General features: G+C 53.1%; 1 protein-coding gene across 2 annotated transcripts in view; it reads left to right on the plus strand.

The window, feature by feature from the left end:
* The window catches only part of Ush1c (USH1 protein network component harmonin), a 48043-nt gene that overhangs the window by 9252 nt on the left and 19327 nt on the right, over nucleotides 1-19464 (plus strand). Inside the window, exons 2-15 of one of the 2 annotated variants that reach the window (XM_028880191.2) lie at nucleotides 1051-1118; nucleotides 1545-1688; nucleotides 1817-1955; nucleotides 5520-5628; nucleotides 5737-5761; nucleotides 5943-6000; nucleotides 6267-6361; nucleotides 8865-8949; nucleotides 9872-9931; nucleotides 10079-10135; nucleotides 10241-10383; nucleotides 11240-11305; nucleotides 12273-12397; nucleotides 16108-16181. In XM_028880191.2, coding sequence (XP_028736024.1) covers nucleotides 1051-1118; nucleotides 1545-1688; nucleotides 1817-1955; nucleotides 5520-5628; nucleotides 5737-5761; nucleotides 5943-6000; nucleotides 6267-6361; nucleotides 8865-8949; nucleotides 9872-9931; nucleotides 10079-10135; nucleotides 10241-10383; nucleotides 11240-11305; nucleotides 12273-12397; nucleotides 16108-16181 — 1248 coding nt within the window. Of the gene's footprint in view, nucleotides 1-1050; nucleotides 1119-1544; nucleotides 1689-1816; nucleotides 1956-5519; nucleotides 5629-5736; nucleotides 5762-5942; nucleotides 6001-6266; nucleotides 6362-8864; nucleotides 8950-9871; nucleotides 9932-10078; nucleotides 10136-10240; nucleotides 10384-11239; nucleotides 11306-12272; nucleotides 12398-16107; nucleotides 16182-17179; nucleotides 17230-19464 lie in introns of both variants that reach the window. The other variant, XM_028880193.2, reaches the window with a different exon arrangement.

Here is a 19464-nt window from a genome sequence, read left to right on the forward strand (position 1 = left end):
AGGGGACTTCCAGATGGAAACTGGGAATCTGCATTTCCTGCTCAGGTCCAAAGCTCCAAGGGCTGGGCCTCAGGGTCCTCTCTACCCTGGGACAGACTCTCCAGGGCCTTCCCAAGTCCTTGAGGTACCTGTAGAGAAGGCACGGTTGCCCAGTCCTGCTCCAGGCAGGCAGGAGAGCTTGGCTTTTGCAGCAGCTCCTCCTATGAAGAGCAGAGACAGGACCACAATGCTAACTAGCCCTGGAGACCTGAGGGGAGGAGGTTCCCATGTCCCCTCCAGCACCTGCCTCGCCCTGCTGCTCAGTCTTGGGCTAAAGAGAAATCCAGGATGCAGCCCTTGGAGATTTGCACTGAACTTTGCTGAAGTACAGAATCTGGGGCTCCTGGATCCCCAGCTCCGCAGGGATGGGGGTGCTAATGAAACTCCTGAACATGACCTCGGAGGCCCAGCTGTTGACGTCAGCAAAGCTGGAGTGATGTAACCTAATCCTCCCCCTGCGGGGGACACCCGGGATGGAGAAGGAGAGGCCAGGAGGCTGACTAGTGGACAGACCTCAAGGCCAGGCTAGGCCAGGGCAAAGTGTCCCGGCAGAGGCAGCCCGGAGGAATTCAGTGCTTCTGGTGGATGGGATGTGTTATCTGAGTGAGTGGCCCAAATCCTTCCTCAAAGCAGTTATCCGCCACTACAGCCACCATCAGGTGAGACTGTGGGCTTCTTCCCACCACGGGTGACACAGGGAGAGTGTGGCAGCAGTAATACGGGGGTTGGGGTGTCACTGTTGGATGGGGGTCATGTGTGCACATATGTTTTCGACCTTGTGTGCGCCTCTGTCACGTTGCCTGGGGATAAGATGTTTCTGGGCCGTTCCGAGGTGTTCTGCATAGGTCTGATGTGTCAGGCAGCTTGGTCCCTGGCTTTCTCTCCTCTTCCATCCTTAGCCTCAGGAGCTGCTGTGGGCACTCTGGATGGTGACCTGTCCTCCCCGGGTCTGCTGTAGCATGCTGGGTGCTCATGGGACCTGGAGCTATGTTCTGCTTTTTGGACTTTCAGGTGGATTTCCTAATTGAAAATGACGCAGAGAAGGACTATCTTTATGATGTGCTGCGGATGTACCACCAGTAAGTATGTGTAGCCAAGCCCAGGCAGCCCATCTGTGTCCCAGGAGTACAGAATGGTGATGCCCTAAGACAGCTCCGTGCTCCTGGGAACCCACGTACATGCTCGCTCACTTGCTTGAAGCTTCAGTGTGTGTTCACACGAACACTTCCGACTTGGCCCTGGGCTAGGGCTCGGGAATACCGTAAACAAAAAGACTGATCTTTGACCTCAGGCTGCTTCCAGTCTGTTGGGGTAGCGGTCGAGTACCCAGATAGGTTCACTAGAATGTGAGTGTTAGGACGGAACCAGAAAGCCAGCTGTCCCCCGGCCACCTCGTCTGCTGTCTCTGGTCACCCACGTGCTTTTGATTCATTCGGTTTGTAAGCTCTGTTAGGGCCCAGAAGTACAGCGGGTGGGACACTCACCCACCCTGGGACCTCTCCAAGGACCATGGATGTGGCCGTGCTCGTGGGAGACCTGAAGCTGGTCATCAATGAGCCCAGCCGTCTGCCCCTGTTCGATGCCATCCGGCCCCTGATCCCACTGAAGCACCAGGTGGAGTATGACCAGCTGACACCCCGACGCTCCAGGTGCGTCCATCGAGGCGAGGACTGGGAGGGGCCACCCCGGGTGAAGAGCTGGCTGCCAGGTCTGAGCTGGGCCATCACCAACCACTCCCCCCCACCCCCCCCACCCCCACCTCCCATCACTGTAACAGGAAGCTGAAGGAGGTACGTCTGGACCGTCTGCACCCAGAAGGCCTCGGCCTCAGCGTGCGTGGAGGCCTGGAATTTGGCTGTGGCCTCTTCATCTCCCACCTCATCAAAGGTGGTCAGGCAGACAGTGTGGGGCTGCAGGTGAGTCAACCGAGTCAGGAGAACGGGGCCAGGGTCTCAGCTGCCCTGTCTCATCCTGATCCACTCCGTGGCACAATGTGGACACCCATTTTCTTAGGCCTTTGGGGGAAGCGGGGGAAGTCCAAGTAGTGTTTTGGTGAGTGAAAGTCTTCAGGATGCAGGAAAACTCTCTCTGTGTGTGTGTGTCTGTGTGTGTGTGTGTTTGTGTGTGTGTGTTTGTGTGTGTGTGTCTGTGTGTGTCTATGTCTCTGTGTGTGTCTCTGTGTGTGTGTGTCTCTGTGTGTGTCTATGTGTGTGTGTGTGTCTGTGTATGTCTGCTTGCATGTGTGTCTATGTGAGTCTGTCTGTGTCTCTTTGTGTGTGTGTCTGTCTGTCCTCACACATACTAGACAAACACTCCACCATGGAACTCTCTCCCACCCTTGCCCATTTTCTCAGGTCAAGCTGGGAACCTGCTGCCTCCCCCCTGCCACCGAGCCCCCCCCCTGCCTCCCCCCTGCCACCGAGCACCACCCCCCACTCCCCACTTCCTGAAGGAGGAGCAGGCTGAGGGTGGGCACCTGCAGCTTAGTCTAAAGCAGTGTGGTGCTTAAGAACACAGACACTTCTGGACCACCCCATCCAGATCCTGGCCTTGTCTTCCTGAAAGCTGTGACTTTAGCGAAGTGATGGGATCCTGGACCCCACCTTCCTCATCTATAAAGCCATCAGGCTATTTGAGAACCGGGAGTGAAATGAGACGGTGATGGCGGCTGCCTGAGCCACCAGGGCGGTGAGGTGATGTCAGTGTAGGGGGGGGGATTGGTGAGCACCACCAACGAGTCAGTACACACGAGATGACTCGTTTTATAGGGTTCACAGAGGCTCAGCGGTCAGAGCAGCAGGGCCAGACTTTGACCTTGGGTCTCCTGGAGCCCTGGCAGCGCCCCAGGTTTCTCCCCCGTGGTCCCTGCACTTTTGTGTCTGAGCGGGGACAGGCAGCCCTCCAGGTCTCAGAGCTGTTTTTGTCTGTCCAGGTAAAGAAACTTCCAGAGCTTTTGTAATCGACATCCCCATGGGGGTGGGGGACAAGACAGGGGCTCCAGGGGGCTCCAGTGCTAATTAATGGTGCACGACACCAAGGCGGGGGTGGGGTGGGGGGTGGGGACAGCCAGCTGACAGACAGGACTTTGTTCGCAGTCCCGTCTCAGGGCTCTCAGTGGCATCTGAAATTTCAGCTCCTTCATTGTTCCTTCTCTCTGTGGCACATTTTCCAGCCCAGAAACAGCCAGGGGAGAGCACATAATGAGCTCCCCTCTTGGCGTCAGCTGGGCCCCCTTCTTTCCAGAGTGAGCTCTTGGGAGGGCAAGCGCTTCCCTGCGGGGCCCCAGGAAGGAGGCCCAGGCATCCACCTTCCCACCTGCTTCTCAGGCCTATGAAATAGCAGCCCCCTCTGTGGGGCCGTTGGCCATCTCTTCTTTGTTCCCTGTCCTTCAGATTGTCGTCATGTCACGGTGATCTTCATACAAAGGCTCTTTTGCAGGATTCCGTGTAGAGTGGGGGAGAGGGAAACGGATCCTGCAACCCTATCCAGGGGCCATGTGGGAATCTTTCTGACGGGGGTCCCGGGCGAGCGCCTGTAGTAACAACACGGGACTCCGCTCACAAGGAGCGAGGACAAAACTGCCTTCATCCCTTGACTGAATCAGGGTTCACGTTCCTCCTGCTGGAGGACAGCACAGAGAAGATGCTAGAAGGCAGGAGGGATTTGACCTGAGAGGCTCGGTGCCCTGCAGGGGCCAGATTGAACCTTCCAATAGGACCTAGTTCTGGGACTTCAGCTTCGCCGCCACTCCTGACCCCTCCTGGATACTTTTCAGACTTTCTTCATGTTTATCTATCCTTGACTCACACAAGCATGTAGCTGGCTGCTTGCTCATGTAGAAAATGATACTCCATGCCTTTCCTGTCCCAGCTATGGACAATCCCTGCCTTCCCGTGAGACTCCGGGGCTCTGACCAGGCGGCAGGAACCCAGGCAGGACACAGGGAAGCCTTCTTTTCCAGACACCCAAGGGCTAATGTGGTGTGTGTCCTGGAGACCTGACTACACAGCCCAGCAGCCTCTTTGCTCCCAGGGTGACTTCCTGAGCCTCTGTTTTTTCATAGTGCCACTGTGGTCCCCACGTGAAGGCCTCTTTGCAGGGTCCGTGCAGAGCAGAAGCACAAGATCCCGCCCTTTGGGGCTGTAAAGATAGGTGCCAGGAGCTTCGCAGAGGTCCTCTTTGAAGTCAGTGTCCCCAGAAATGTAGGAAGTTCTTTAGTGAGCCCTCCTGTGAGGACACCGAGATGATGGGGGTTTGTGTCCCAGGCAGGGGCAGACCCTTTGCCGGTGGTAATGAGAAGTGACTATGGGAGTGTTGCATTCTGGGAACTCATCTGGAGACCGTGTCCCCTCAGAGTCCAGCCTGAGTCCCCGACCTGTGGCAGCCTGTCTCCAAGGGACCTGTGCATGGGGTTTCAGTGAAGCCTATAGCCTCAGTCTGTAGAAGGATGGCCTGGGTTCTGTTCCTGTGTGGCAGCTACTGCCTTCGTGGTCTTGGGCAATACATCATCGCCATCCCCACCCCCCCAACCACCCTGTTGCCTGTCTTCTCTTTCATGAGACGTTGATATCCAAGGAACCTTCGCTCTTTGGTTACGGGTTGAGGAGCTTCAGTATAAATCCCCAAGGCCCACGTGCCTGGAGGAGGCGATGGCCAGCAGGGGGCAGTCTCATCACGGTGTGCCTCTCAAAGCTGGTTCCACAGGCTTCCTCAATGATAGCAACATTTATTAAGAAGCTGCCCTGGACCCCATACTGGCTGGCCTTACTCACCTTATAATATGTTTGTTTAATTCTCAACAGCTCTGTGGTGTTCCCAGTCTTATGTATGAGGGAAACTGTGGCTCAGAGAATTCAAGAGACTTTACTCAACTCATATAGCTAATAAGAATTAACAAGGAAGGATTTGAACCCACGGGGCACAGAGCCCTGTGTTCGTTCTCTGTTCTTTGCTTGCTCCCAGAATCAAGTTTCAGAAGTCAGTTTAACTTCATTGGGTTTCCATGGGATGGAACAAAAGATTCTGTATGTTGGCCTTAGTGATGTGAGCTTGGGTCAAGAGTCACTGGTCCCCTTTCCAGCTCAGTGTGTGTGTTAGTAAGGGACAGAGACAAGAGGCCGCTTCTGAGGACAGGGAGGGACAAAGGCCAGGTGGGCTGCTGGATCTCAGAACCTGATGGTACCTCAGTGGGGAAACAGGGGAACCAAGATGAGGGGACAGAGCCCTGACCCCTGCCTCAGCTCTGCTACCCACCCCCGGCATGCTTCTCCGCACCCCAGATCTTGGTTTCTCCATCCTGGAACTGAAGTGTTGCCCGCCTTGGATCCCTCCACTGTTGGAGGGTAGCTTGGCCGTGACACGGTACTAGAGCACAGATAAAAAGCCTTTGCTGGTTGACGGCCCCTCCTGGGGCTGCAAGCATCTGGTAGTGGGCCTCCTTGGCACCCTGCCTCATACTTGTCCCATCTCTCTGTGCCAAGGTAGGGGACGAGATTGTCCGGATCAATGGCTATTCCATCTCCTCCTGTACCCACGAGGAAGTCATCAACCTGATCCGCACCAAGAAGACTGTGTCCATCAAAGTGAGACGTGAGTCAGGCCAGATGGGACTAGAGCTTTGTGACGGGGTGGGGGTGGCTGTCAATCCCCAACTCCAAGGGTGCAGGAGCTTCCCTAACATGCTGTGTTTTCCCACAGACATCGGCCTGATCCCTGTGAAGAGGTAAGCAGGCCTATCTGAGTCTCCCTGCAGGCCCAGAGTTCTGACGTGTGGTTCACACAACATGCCGTGACCCGCACTGCCCCTGGGCTGCAGGGGGGGGGGGTGGTGGTGAGGACTTCACATATCCCAGGCCTCTCAAATGCACTTACTGGCTCCACCTTCTATGTCCCCTTCTCCTCAGCTCTCCTGAGGAGCCCCTCAAGTGGCAGTATGTGGATCAATTTGTGTCAGAGTCTGGGGTAAGAGACTAGGGTTACCTCTGATGAGTGCTGGGCAGCTGGCCTTGAAGGAGGGGTGGTTCTGGGGAATGTACCCTCTGGGGCTTCACACAGGCCCCTAGGGTACCTTGTATACCCCTATGGGGCACTGGGCCTCCAGACCCACACCCAGACCCCACAACGGCTATTGCATCTCTGCGAATATGGAAACTTCATCTGAAGGTCTCAAGCTCAAGAAGCCACTTGAATGCGTGTAGACCCATAACCTGCCTCTGTCCCTCCTTCAGGGTGTGCGAGGTGGCGTGGGCTCTCCTGGCAATCGAACAACCAAGGAGAAGAAGGTGTTCATCAGTCTAGTGGGCTCCCGGGGCCTGGGCTGCAGGTGGGTAGCAGGCGTGCCTGGGCTCAGTCAGCCATCTTTGGGTAAGTAACAGGCATGCCTGGGCTCAGTCACCCATCTTTAGGTGGGTGGCAGGCATGCCTGGGCTCAGTCACCCATCTTTAGGTGGGTAGCAGGCATGCCTGGGCTCAGTCACCCATCTTTGGGTAAGTAGCAGGCATGCCCAGGACTCCCCAACACTTTTCCTCGATTTCCTCACAATGGGTCTTGTGCACTGGGGATGATAAGGGACTTGAGACCCAGAGCTAGAGCCACATTCCTGGACGGGCCCTTCAGCTACTGCAAATGACACTCTCCAGACCTCCTGTCACCGATGGTTCTGGAAGCCTTTCCTTAAGAGGGGCCAGGGGAGCTGGACCTGTAGTCCTAGCACTGGGAAGGCAGAGGCAGAAAGAGCTGAGGTTAGCCGTGGGTAGCTAGACCCTGTCTCATAAAATAAAACAGTAGGCAGCCATGCACAGGAGCCAGAGAATCCTGAGGAGGTTGCAGGTGCCGCAGCTGCTGTGATATCTGTTCCAGCCCTGCCAGGCCACGCACCAGCTCTCAGACTTGGGCCAGTGACTGAGCCCCAGGGCACCCTGAGCCTCAGTGTCCTCCTCCATAAATACTAGAGGGATAACATAATACCCATACCATGGCGCTGTTATAAAGAAAGCAAAGCAGCTCACTCAGTATCCAGCGGGTAGTAAGCAGCTGGTGAATGTTAGCTATTGGTTAAGTTGCTCTTACTATTTATTTGGTTTGGTTTGGTTTGGTTTTGGTTTTTTGAGACAGAGTTTCTCTGTATAGTTTTGGTGCCTGTCCTGGATCTCACTCAGTAGACCAGACTGGCCTCGAACTTACAGAGATCGGCCTGGCTCTGCCTCCTGAGTGCTGGAATTAAAGGCATGTGCCACTGTTGCCCAGGTCCTTATTATTTCTTTGTATTTGCATTTACTTAACACTTTTGTAAATGATTTATTTTTTATTTTAATTTTTTATTTACATGTATGTGTGTCTGTCTGCATGTATGTCTGTATGCTTGAGTGTGGGTGCCCACCGAGGCCGGTAGAAGGCCTTGGATCCCCTGGAGCTGGGGTTACAGGTGGTTGTGTACTGCCTGATGTAACTGCTGAGCCATCCTTCCAGCCCCAGAAATGATTTGTTTGGTTTTGTTTTTGACACAGGGTCTCACTGTGTAGCCCTGGCTGGCCTCGAATTCACGGAGATCCGCCTGCCTTTGCATCCTGAGTGCTGGGATTAAAGGAGTGCACCACTGTGCCCCGCTCCATAAATGATTTTCAGTGTCTGTCCTGGAGTGTGAGGATGTAGTTTAGCTGGTAGAGTGCTTGCTAAACATGCACAGAGGCCTGCTTTCAGTCCTCAGCACTGTGTACACTGAGCATGATGGTGCACACCTGTAAATCTAGCACTTGGAAAATGGAGGCAGGAAGACCCTACATCCAAGGTTATCCTCAGCTGCATAGAGAGTTTGACCTTAGTCTAGGCGAGGTAAGACCTGTCTAAAAAAAAATAAAAATAAGCCAGGCAGTGGTGGCGCACGCCTTTAATCCCAGCACTCAGGAGGCAGAGGCAGGCGGATCTCTGTGAGTTCGAGGCCAGCCTGGGCTACAGAGTGAGTTCCAGGAAAGGTGCAAATCTACACAGAGAAACCCTGTCTCAAAAAAGCAAACAAATAAATAAATAAATAAACATAAATAAAAATAAAATTAAAAGTCCCTCCTTTCTGGGAGATGGCAGATAGTTACAATATTGTGTGATAAAGCGCTACCCCGAGTCAGGGATGGCAAATACATTTCCTACCTGTGCCATCTCTCATCAGTTAACAGTGGTGTTCTGTGAAAAGTTCTAAGTTTGTGTCCAGTTGGGTGGGAAAGAGTGCTGTGATTGATTAGTGATGTCTGCCACAGCTCTGGGAGAGGAAATAACAGTACAAGCACCATCCTAGCTATTTATAACTTAGAAGCACTAGAAACTCTGGGGGCAATTAGCTTAATCGGGGTCTGGTGAAAATCTTATAGTCATAGGAATGAACAGAAAAGTTCTAGAAGGAAAAAAAGGTGTGTGTGGTATGTTGGGTGAGGGGCTGAGGAGATGAAACCTTTTTTTTTTTTTTTTTTTTTTTTTTTTTTAAATGCCGAATGTCATTTATTGAAGGAGGGAGGAGGTCTTAAATACAGGCTTACAGCGCAATGGGAGAACCCCGGAGGGCAGAAGTTCGCTACAGATGTTTTACAATCTTGCATCTAAGCTGTTAACGCCCATTATGCAGGATACACAGACAAGGAATTTCCCTTAAGCAAGGAGATGAAATCTTAACGAGTTTTCTGTGACTCCTGCCTAGGGCAGCAGTGGAAATTGGGCTGGAAGGGAGACAGGGACAGAGGGCCTCGGGCCTTGAGTTTATGGCTGACCTCCAGGCTGGTCATTGAGCGGGAGCAGTGCTCCAGGGATGAGCCTCACCCACCTCTCTGCATCACGGCAGCATCTCCAGTGGCCCCGTCCAGAAGCCTGGCATCTTCATCAGCCATGTGAAGCCTGGCTCCCTGTCTGCAGAGGTGGGCTTAGAGGTAAGTACCAGGATGGGAGAGGAGCAGGGGCCGCACACTGACAGATGTTGTGCCTCCCACATAGCCTTTTCCTGGCCAGCACCGGCCGGTCTCCCATGGGGAAGGCTTTGCAGAGAAGGGGTATTACACCCTTCTGTTGTCTTCAGCCCAGCCATTGGTCCCAGGTCTGAGGGTGTGGTGACGATAGAGTTGACATTCTGCATTCTAAGCCCTATCACAACTCTGAGGATTAGGCACTTAGGTTACCCCCACACCGAGGTTCCTTGGTTCCTCCAAGGGTGTGTACCTACAACCTAGGGCTGGGAATCAAACCTACATGGTCTTCTGTCAGAGCCGTGACTCTTAATCGCTTCTTGAGGCAGAATCCTCGGCCACGGGGTAAGGATGCTAGAACCTTCCTTCTAGAGTTGTTGTGTAGATTAAATTAACAGCTAGGCCGGATCTGTGCCAGGCACATAAAGTTGATCAATGAATGTCAGCCATGACTGCTACTATAATGAGGGGTCTACAAAGCCTGTGCTGTCTGGGGAGTCCAAAGCCTTCTGTGTCCATTAACTAAACCTTGTAAAGGAAATGTCATAATTTAGCAAAAGATAATAACTTCCAGTAGTATGGTATTTGATAGCCAGTAAGACCATTGTGGGCTGGAGGGGTGCCAGGATGAACTCCAGGCCCTCCCAGAGCCCCATCAGAGCATGCCACCTGGTCTGTTCCCTGGAAAGAGTTAGAATTGGACTGCTTGGCCACCAGCCTCTATGTCTGGCATGCCAGGAGACCTTCCTGAAGATGGATGTAGAGAACTCGTGTATGTGCTCGCTCGAGCACACACGCGCGCGCGCGCGCACACACACACACACACACACACACACACACACACACACACACACACCAACACACCAACCCTTTTCTGTTTCTCTCCCAGACAGGAGACCAGATTGTGGAAGTCAATGGCATCGACTTCTCCAACCTGGACCACAAGGAGGTGAGATGTGGGGTCCTCACCTGCTGTATCTCCTCCCCATACGCCTCTTCCAGCCAGTGCCACGATGGCTGAGACCCTTGTGCTCTCGGCCTGCATTGCTCCAGTCCGACCGTCAGGCCCCAGCTGACTGTCCCCCTGTCTCCACAGGCCGTGAATGTCCTGAAGAGTAGCCGCAGCCTGACCATCTCCATCGTAGCTGGAGCTGTGAGTTCAGAATGAGGCAATGGCCCCCCACGACCCCTGGCCAACCTCTGTGACAGGGGATGCCCTCATTCCCCGGGGGCTGAACTTCCTCCCCCGACCCCACAGGGCCGGGAGCTGTTCATGACAGACCGGGAGCGGCTGGAGGAGGTACGGCAGCGTGAGCTGCAGCGCCAGGAGCTCCTCATGCAGAAGCGGCTGGCAATGGAGTCCAACAAGATCCTCCAGGAGCAGCAGGAGATGGAGCGCCAGTGAGTGGCCTGCTGGGGACCCCTGCCCACATGGCAGACCAAACACACTGGACTTCTGCCTGCTTGTCCTGGGCCAGCTGCGTTCTTTCTGTTCTGCCCTCGGGGGCAGACTAGGGCATCTATCCCGTTCCTCAGACAGCCTGGCTCCTTGCTAAAGAGACCTGATTTTCAGACACTGGTACTACACAAGAGAGGCTCCTGCTAGCCATTGTGAGCACGCACCATGCCCTTCTGTCTTGTTCTGTTCAGGACTTTATGTTCCTAGGTTAGCTCCCATGATATCCCTGGGAGGTAGACGGCATCAGTCTATTAGATAGGAAGAAGGCTGAGCTTGGCGAGGTGAAGTCACCTGTGTCCAAAGTCGTAAGTGGCCAGGCTGGGATGCTCATCCATCCATCCAGTCTGGGTCAGGAGCTGGCAGTGCCCACAGGGACACCTACCTGTTGTGATAAGCCCCACCTCTGCGTGTTTGAAACAGTGAGCTGAGAAAATCAATGGGGTAGGCAGCTCATAAGTCAAAACCACCGTCAAAATGCCAACTCCGATACGTTTTGGGTGCTCGCTAAGTATTTAGAAAAGGGAGGAGAGGGCAACTCCGTCTCCTCCATCACAGAATCAGCCTGGTGAGCAGTGCCTGCCTATCTTTGGGTGGGAGTTCATCCTCCTGTGGACCTGCCACCTGCTCCGTGGCACAGATGAAATACCCCAGGGCACAGACTCCACACCTGACGCTGTCACTGACACCCTCGGAAGAGCAGCGGCAGAAAACAGTTAAAATGCCTCTCAGATCGGAGGTCAACCACGAGCAGCGCTAACTCTCCGGGCATACGCTCACACGGGCCAATCTCTGTTTCAGGAGGAGAAAGGAAATCGCCCAGAAGGCCGCTGAGGAAAACGAGAGATACCGGAAGGAGATGGAGGAGTGAGTGTTGGGGTCCATCCCGAGTGCCCGTGGCTGCACGGCCTAAGCCCAACTAATGAGAAACATAGTCACATCTGTGTCGTTCCACGACATCGGAACTGACTGAATCACAAGAAATCCACAACCTCATTGACTTCATCGGCTCAAATGTACCAGACAGTTCCAATTTCCCTCTTTTGTGCCAGCCTTAGTTACTGTCCTTACACCTACGTCACAAACTACACTTCACACGGTGTCACATGAGCACAGGTGGGAATTGCCTGGCTGTCCGTCCCCGGAGGTGTGTATCAGTCACTTGATACACACTGGATGGTCAGATGACCAGTCAGTGGGACGTCACCATTACAGCATCAGGTCTCCTTCTCTTTGTGGGGTCCAGGTTGGGGACCTCCACTAGTCTAGTGTGTTGGGTAAGTTTCAGGGTTTGTTTTCCTGATAGTTTTCATACACCCATGTACCCACATGTTCCCAGCCTACTTTGGTAAGTTTATAGGTGGTACCTCTCTACTCTTAGGAGTGAGCTATCATGGGTGCTCCTAGGCACGTGGTAGTGTCTGCGTGTACAAACACCTCACAGTCATCCCACCTCTGCATTTTTACTCAAAACAGAGACAAATGCTGCTTTGTGTGATGGAGTCACTCACATCAAGGCACGGCCTGAAGCTATCGGTCCAGAATAGCGTTACAGGGCCCAGCCTGCCCTCAGGAGTGTGGCAAGCTGCCTGCAGACCCGGCCAACTCCGCTCCGAATCCTCTCTTCCTGCAACCCCTCCTTAATTCTCACCAAGTCTTTTATCTCAGTGCAACCAGAGTGCATCACTGAGTTTAGACACCCCCCACCCCCACCCCCCGCAATACTGCAGCGGTGGTCCTAGCTTGAGCTGTGACCGGTCAGGGTCCTCCGGCAGCAACGGGTGAGCCTTTGAAGGTCCGGCCCCCAGTCACGGGTGTGGGGGTCTCATTTCAGGATCGTGGAGGAGGAAGAGAAGTTTAAGAAGCAGTGGGAAGAGGACTGGGGCTCGAAGGAACAGCTCATCCTGCCGAAAACCGTCAGCGCAGAGGTGCACCCGGTGCCCCTCCGCAAGCCCAAGTGTACGTAGAACCTGCCTGGGACGGACGGGGTGGCGCCCTTCCAGGGCCTCAGGTCAGGGGGGCTAGACAGAAATACGATCTTCCCCCACTAATCAGCACCTCCCCAGGTGACTACCCCAGGGCTATCTGGGCTGTATTTCACTCAGGGAGAGGCAGTGTGTGTTGGGGACGGTCAGCTGGAGCCTCAAGGTCGGAGGGATCTGCTCACCCTCCTTGTCAGGGATCTAGTTCATGTACCGGCTCCCACATTGTACCCAACGACAGATGCAGCGGATGTTTGGGATGCTGTAGAGAGCTTGGCAGGTGTGGAACTGGCTTCTAGGGTGACTCCCCGAGCTTGTTGAATGTCGTGCTGTCTTCTGGCCTGCTTCTGAACTGGGGCTATGTTGAAACCAGCACAGAGAAAGAGAGGGTAGATCTATGGTGGTCTAAGGTTGCCAGGCAACTGGGGGAGCAGCTGGTCAAAGTGCCTCATCACCCACATTCCTGCATGTGGGCAGCTGTCCTGCCACTAGCATGGTGAGGACGGAGGCAGAGAGAGGAGCCTGAGACACCACCCCTCCACATACTGCTGGAGTCTGGGCGTGTGTGCGCCATGTAAGCTCCCCTGCTCTTCCCATCCCCCCTTTACCAGCCGCGTGTTCCTCCCCCAGTTTCAGCCCAGGCCTCCATCAGAAGCTCCCCATCTACCTGCTCTCCACCCCGTCTTCCAGAATGTCTCAGGAGCTCATGGAGGAGAGGGACTCTAAGCAGTGTGGGTCATGGCCATCACTAGTCCCCATTCCTGGCTGAGTGTTCACTCTATCTGTGATTGACACAGGCAGGTCCTCCTAACCTTATTGTGTGCACAAGGCCTGGACTGTGGGAACCTCCAGATGGGAGTATCCCTGGACCCCAGAACCAAGGCTCCTCATTGCTGTGGGGTCTAGTTAACTCACCCAATTTGAGATCCCACCTGGCCCTACAAGGAACCCCCCTTGCCAACACCAGAACAGTGGTGCAGGACTTCTAGATTCTTCCATTTCACTGTTCTCTGGTGCGTCCCTTCCTGGCAGCAGGACACAGGTGTCATCTCTCAGGGACGACAGAGCGTCTCTCATCAGCCTCCCACATGCTAGTCCGTATTTGCTGAGGATGTGGCCTGAGATAAATTCCCAGTGAGTGATCCGTATTTTATACAGGAGCTAATTTGCCCTTGTGAGTGAAATAGGAGCTTCAGAAGGCAAGAAATCGATTTTAATTGCTTCTGTGAAAGTAATCCGAGTCGGTGTGGTACCTTCTAGAAACTGGGTCTCCACTCCACAGAGAGCACGCTTTCTCAGGGATTATGGAAAATAAAAGCCCTTTCACAAGCTAGGTATTTATTTAATGCTTTTTAACCAAATTAAATTTCCTGAATAAAAGGAACAAGAGTTTCCCTTTACTCGGGCTACACTATCCTGGGGCAGCAGGTGCAGCCGTTCATCCCCACAGTGCAGGCATCAGTCCTGTGTCTGTTCCTCCTCTTGCTGCTGTGACCAAAACAGTTTAAGGAAGGAGCCGTTTGCTTAGGCTCAGTTTGAAGATACAGTCCATCATGTCAGGGAAGTCATGGCAACCAGCGTAGGAGGCAGCTGGTCACATCATGTCCATAGTCAAGAAACACACACACACACACCACACCACACACACACATCACATACCATGCACATCACACACACATCACATACACACACCTCACACACACACCACACCACACTATACACACACATCACATACCACACACATCACATACACACACCTCACACACACACGCACCACACCACACCATACACACACATCACATACACACACACATCACACACACATCACACCACACCACACCATACACACACATCACACACACATCACATACACACACACATCACACACACATCACATACACACACCTCACACACACACATCACATACCACACACATCACACACACAACACACCACACCATACACACACATCACATACCACACACATCACATACACACACCTCACACACACACGCACCACACCACACCATACACACACATCACATACACACACACATCACACACACATCACACCACACCACACCATACACACACATCACATACCACACACATCATACACACACACATCACACACACATCACATACACACACCTCACACACACACACATCACATACCACACACATCACACATACAACACACCACACCATACACACACATCACATACCACACACATCACATACACACACCTCACACACCACATGCATACCACACACTCACAACACACACACACACACACACACACACACACACACACACACGGGGCGGGGTAGAGGCTGGTGCTCAGCTCACTTGTTCCTTTTTATTCAGTCTGGTACCCCAGCCCATAGGATGGTGCTCCCCACATTAGGTTGGGTTTTCCCACCTCTGTTAACCCAGTCTAGAAACTCCCACACAGACGCACCCAGGCGGGGCTTTGCCTCCCAGGTGGCTCTAGAGCTTGTCAGACTGGCAGCATTTGTGGCTGTAGCTTGCCAGGGCTGGTTCTCTGGGAAGCTCCACTCCGTTTTCCCCCTGCCCCCTCCACAGAAGGCCGCAGAGGTAAGGGAAGGCTTCATGCCAGCTCCTCTGTGACCACCCTTCAGTCTAGACCCAGGTAGCCAGCAAGTAGACCTGACACAGGATTCTGTGCCTGTGAGGCGTGGACTCTGCCTTTTTGAGCAGCCCAGAGAAGAGATGCATGAGCAGCTCTGGAACCCCTGATCCCTCGTGGGACTCAGAGAGCTACCTCAGCCTCCTTCCCATGGCTGACCAGCCACACCCAACACTGCCCAGCTCTCAGAGCTAGGACACACCGTCACAGACCCTGAAAAGCCCGTGCCGGAGTGTGAAAGAGGAGAGTTCTTTCCCAAGGACCCTTCCCTTAGCCGGATGATGAGGGGCTTGAATGAGACATCGCTAACCCCCTCTTCCTCAAGGATACCCCTCAATTATCGCCCACCCCACAGACCCATGTTTTGAAAGTTGGTGGGAGTTTTCTATCAAACTAAGGAGTCCTTTGTGTCCTTATTGTCTTCCTAAGATCAGTGTTCCACTGTCCAGCGAAAGTGACTGGAGCTGAACACGCAGCCCCTGAGAAAGGAGACCTTAGGAAACATTGAAACAAAGTTCACAAGCAGGCTGCTGTACTTCCTGCTGGGGTTCCAGGGAGGCCAGGCCGTATCCTATTATCCTAACAGCATATGCCCTGTGTGTGCATCCTCCTTAGGAGTCCCTTCATCTGCTGCCCACATAGCTCAGATAACGCCCTAGGGGATGCAGAGCCCTAAGACAAGGGTAGTGAGGAGATCTATTCTCCCATGAATAGCTCCTCTCTTCAAACAGATAATACTCAGATAGAGCCAGCCCTCTCCCTGCACCTCCAGCTTTCAACTCCGTGCCCTGCAAAATGGTCCCCAAGTCAGGTCAGAGGTCCCAACTGTTAACCCATTTTACAGACAGAAGAGTTAAAGCTACTGAGGTTGAGAGCACTGTGTGAGCAAGAAAGCTGAGCTGGAGGCCCTTGAGCCCTGCTGCTGCCCCAGATCCCACAGCTTCCTGAGACATTAGTCACGGGTTCCTGGGCTCCTAGACATCTCTTCTTGTGAACCCTCTTGGTTCATCTGCTTGTCCTTCTTTTCCCCTGGGTAGATGATCAGGGAGTGGAGGCCAAGCTGGAGCCTGCAGACCACCTGGACGGAAGCATGGAGGAGCAGGGACAGCAGGTTGGCGCCCATGCTCCGCTCCCTGGCTTGCGCTGCCCTGCTTGCTCTGCCCGCCTCCTTCAGACATGGTGGAAATGCCAGCTCGAAAGAGCAGCACCGTGATGGGAACCACTGGGGTCTGTGAGGATGCTCTAGGTCTCTGCTCGTCCCGTGCCCTGAGTACCAAACTTTAGGGACAAGATTCATGGCTAGGCTGAAAATGTATCCGCCACTTGCCAGTCCAGCCCAGCCACTGGCTCAAATATTTAAATACTGCCCCCCAAGAGCCCCACTTCTCTGACCTCTCCCATACGACTTCTTAGACCCCTCCCACATCAGACACTAAGCTGATGTGCCTGATCCGAGCATGGCACACCCATGACAGCCTTGAGGGCTCAGGTCTAGGGTACTGACCCACTGTGTGGTTGCCTGGGCAAGGAGACCGCGCCTTGTTCATCTGGTCTGGGTAGGGGATCTCCTTTCTGGAAGCTTATCTCCTGCTTATTGTCACCACAGCTGCCCTTCAGAGCCTTCCAAAATGACCGCCTTTCTCGGTGTTTAGAGAGGGGCCGAGAGCTGTGCTGTGAGACACGTTGGTTCTGTCTGGAGCAGTTCCAGGCCGAGGCTCAGCTGCCTTTTGTGTGAAGCCATTTCTTAGCCATGGGGACCAGGCATCAGCTCGGGGAGTGCTTTTCTGTCTTTCCCTGGGGCTTTGTGTCTGCAGCCGCGCCTGTGACCGAGAAAGCATGTCTTTCCACAAGGACTATCTTGCTGGTTTTCTGGCATGAACTTCTGAAGCCAGTGTTCTGGGGATGGTGACCTGGAGCCTGGGAATCAGGGCAGTACTCAGGCGATCTCCAGCCTGCTTTGCCCCAGATCCCTCATCAGGTGAGGGAAAAGTGGGCCAGAGAGCATGGTTTTGCTGTTGGATTTCACAAAGCCACCCGTTCCTTGGGAGCCCACCTCCCAGCTGTTGTCCACGGATGCTGCGTCTCATCCCTTGTTCTCTGTCCTTGTAGCCTTTGGGTGGTTTTACCGTTACGATGGCAAATTCCCGACCATCCGGAAGGTAGGGTGGGCCTGAGCAAGGTGCCGTGTGCTGCTGAGTTTCGTGTGAGCTGTGGTCTTTTCCAAATACTTCTTTTCCCCGTTCACTTGCTAAGCTGACCCTTGGATCGCTGTCTGTCTGATATCTGGCAGAGACGCCATGGTAGAGGTGCCATGGGATGGAAGCTGGCATTCCTAGCATCAGACTTGCCTAAGCCCTGAGTGGCTCTGATGGGCTTGGGCGGGAACAACTTCAGACTTGCTATGCCAAGCAAGACCAGAGCCATGACCAGAACCCCGGGCTGGGCGGGGTAAAAATGCCAGGGTGGGTGACATAAAGCAGTTCATGACGACCCTGCCAGATGCAGCTTGTGTGGAATTTGGCACCCCAGTCTGGGAAAAACAGCCATATTAATTCCAACTATTCCCTAGACCTATCTCTGCCCGGGTCTAGGATTATGTATCTTTCCATTCTCTGAGACCTTTAATTTTCTATCTAAATCTTATTACACTATCTCCAGGCCCCATAAAACTCTCATCTTTTGTCTTACTAAATTTCATCAACATTTGATTATGAAAATGCCACGGTTAATATCTGTACTGTATATTAGACATTCAAGATGGCTTGGCATTTAGAAATCAGGCTGCTGGCATACATCTGAGTGAATTCAACGGTATGACATCACTCAACCAGCTCAGCTCTCTAGCAAGGTCCCTTGGAAGCAAAGCTGTGGCAGCTCATGAGCTTAGGGCACTGCCCAGCACACCCCGTTACACAACAGCCGTGGTATTCCTGACACGGGTGTGCATTTTTACCCGGGATCCCAGCTTTGCACAGCAGGGAACAGGCTTAGGCTACAGCTCCTGAGGACTCCTTCCCACACTGCTCAGTCTCAGAAAGTGTGTGGTCTCCTAGGCCTGTGCCCTCCACGCCACAGGCTGAATCCATGAAGTCCTGTCCACCCTTTCAACATTGTGACATGACATTGTCATCCACAAAATAATCTCATGTTGTTTTAAGTGAGTCTGTGGTTTTGTACTGGGCTACGTTTGTAGCTCTCCTCGCTGCAGGCTGGAGGCTGGACATGGCTGTGGGAGTCTCACTGAGTTAGACTGCTAATTGTTCCCTTTATAGTCTCTATTAGAACTTGGCTAAAGAGAACAGCAGGTACAGTACAAATGTGCGTGCACACACACACACACATATATACACACACACACATGCATACATAGATTACACATGTGTGTGCACACATATACACACACCACACATATACACATACATATATAGATTTACTGAGAAAAAAAAAAAAACAGAGCACATGTGTTCTCCAAACACTAATAGCTATGGAAATGGAAATGAGCTGGAATGTTCTACACACATGAATCATGTCCCTTCGAAGTTGCTCGCAGTAAAGGGTCAGGCTAGATTCCCCAGAATCAGAATGTCCACTGCCATTCCAGAACAGCTGGTATTTTGGTTTCTGTTTTCATTTCCCAGAGAGAACAGTTGTTGGTAGATAGATGGAAATGGATATTTGCCGTGAATATCACTGACAGAGAGACAACACAAACATATCCCTCACACCAGCTCTGAAAACCCGTCATCACTTTGTCCAGAGCCACCAGAGAAGCCTTGTTTCCTGGCAGCTGGAGCCAAGGAATAGAAGGGGGTATCCACAGCCATGAGCATCAGTAGTCAAGAGCCCCTCGTCTGAAAGGGGATTTCGTGTCTCCTATTCCTACGCTGGCAATAAGTCCTCTCAGCTCAAGGCTGAGTTCATGTGGCCCCGGTCAATGTGGGGTCTGGAGGAGTTAGGGTGCCATCCAGGACCCTTCACAAGAACTGTGTGAGTGAATTGAGGCTGGGGAGATGGCTCAGTAGGTAAAGCGCTTGATTCTCAAGTGTAAGGACCTGAGTTCAGATCCCAGAACCCACATAAAACCCTGGGTGTGGTAGCATGCACCTGTCATCTCAGAGATGGCTAGATGGGGAAGAGGCAGGCAGGTCCCTAGAGACTCACAGGCCTTTGTTGTGACGTTCCAATCCAATGACAGGGCCTGTCTTAGACAAAAGGTGGAAGGTTCCCAAGGACTGCTACCTAAGGCTGTCCTCTGCCCTCTACACATGTGTGCTATAACAACATGTGCATTCCCTGCACACACACGCGCACACACACACACACACACACACACACACACACACACACACCGAGGAACTGCTTTAGTAAATCATGCATGGCCTGATGTGCAGGAG

The sequence above is a fragment of the Peromyscus leucopus genome, chromosome 1 (assembly GCF_004664715.2).
Source record: "Peromyscus leucopus breed LL Stock chromosome 1, UCI_PerLeu_2.1, whole genome shotgun sequence".
NCBI lineage: Eukaryota > Metazoa > Chordata > Mammalia > Rodentia > Cricetidae > Peromyscus > Peromyscus leucopus.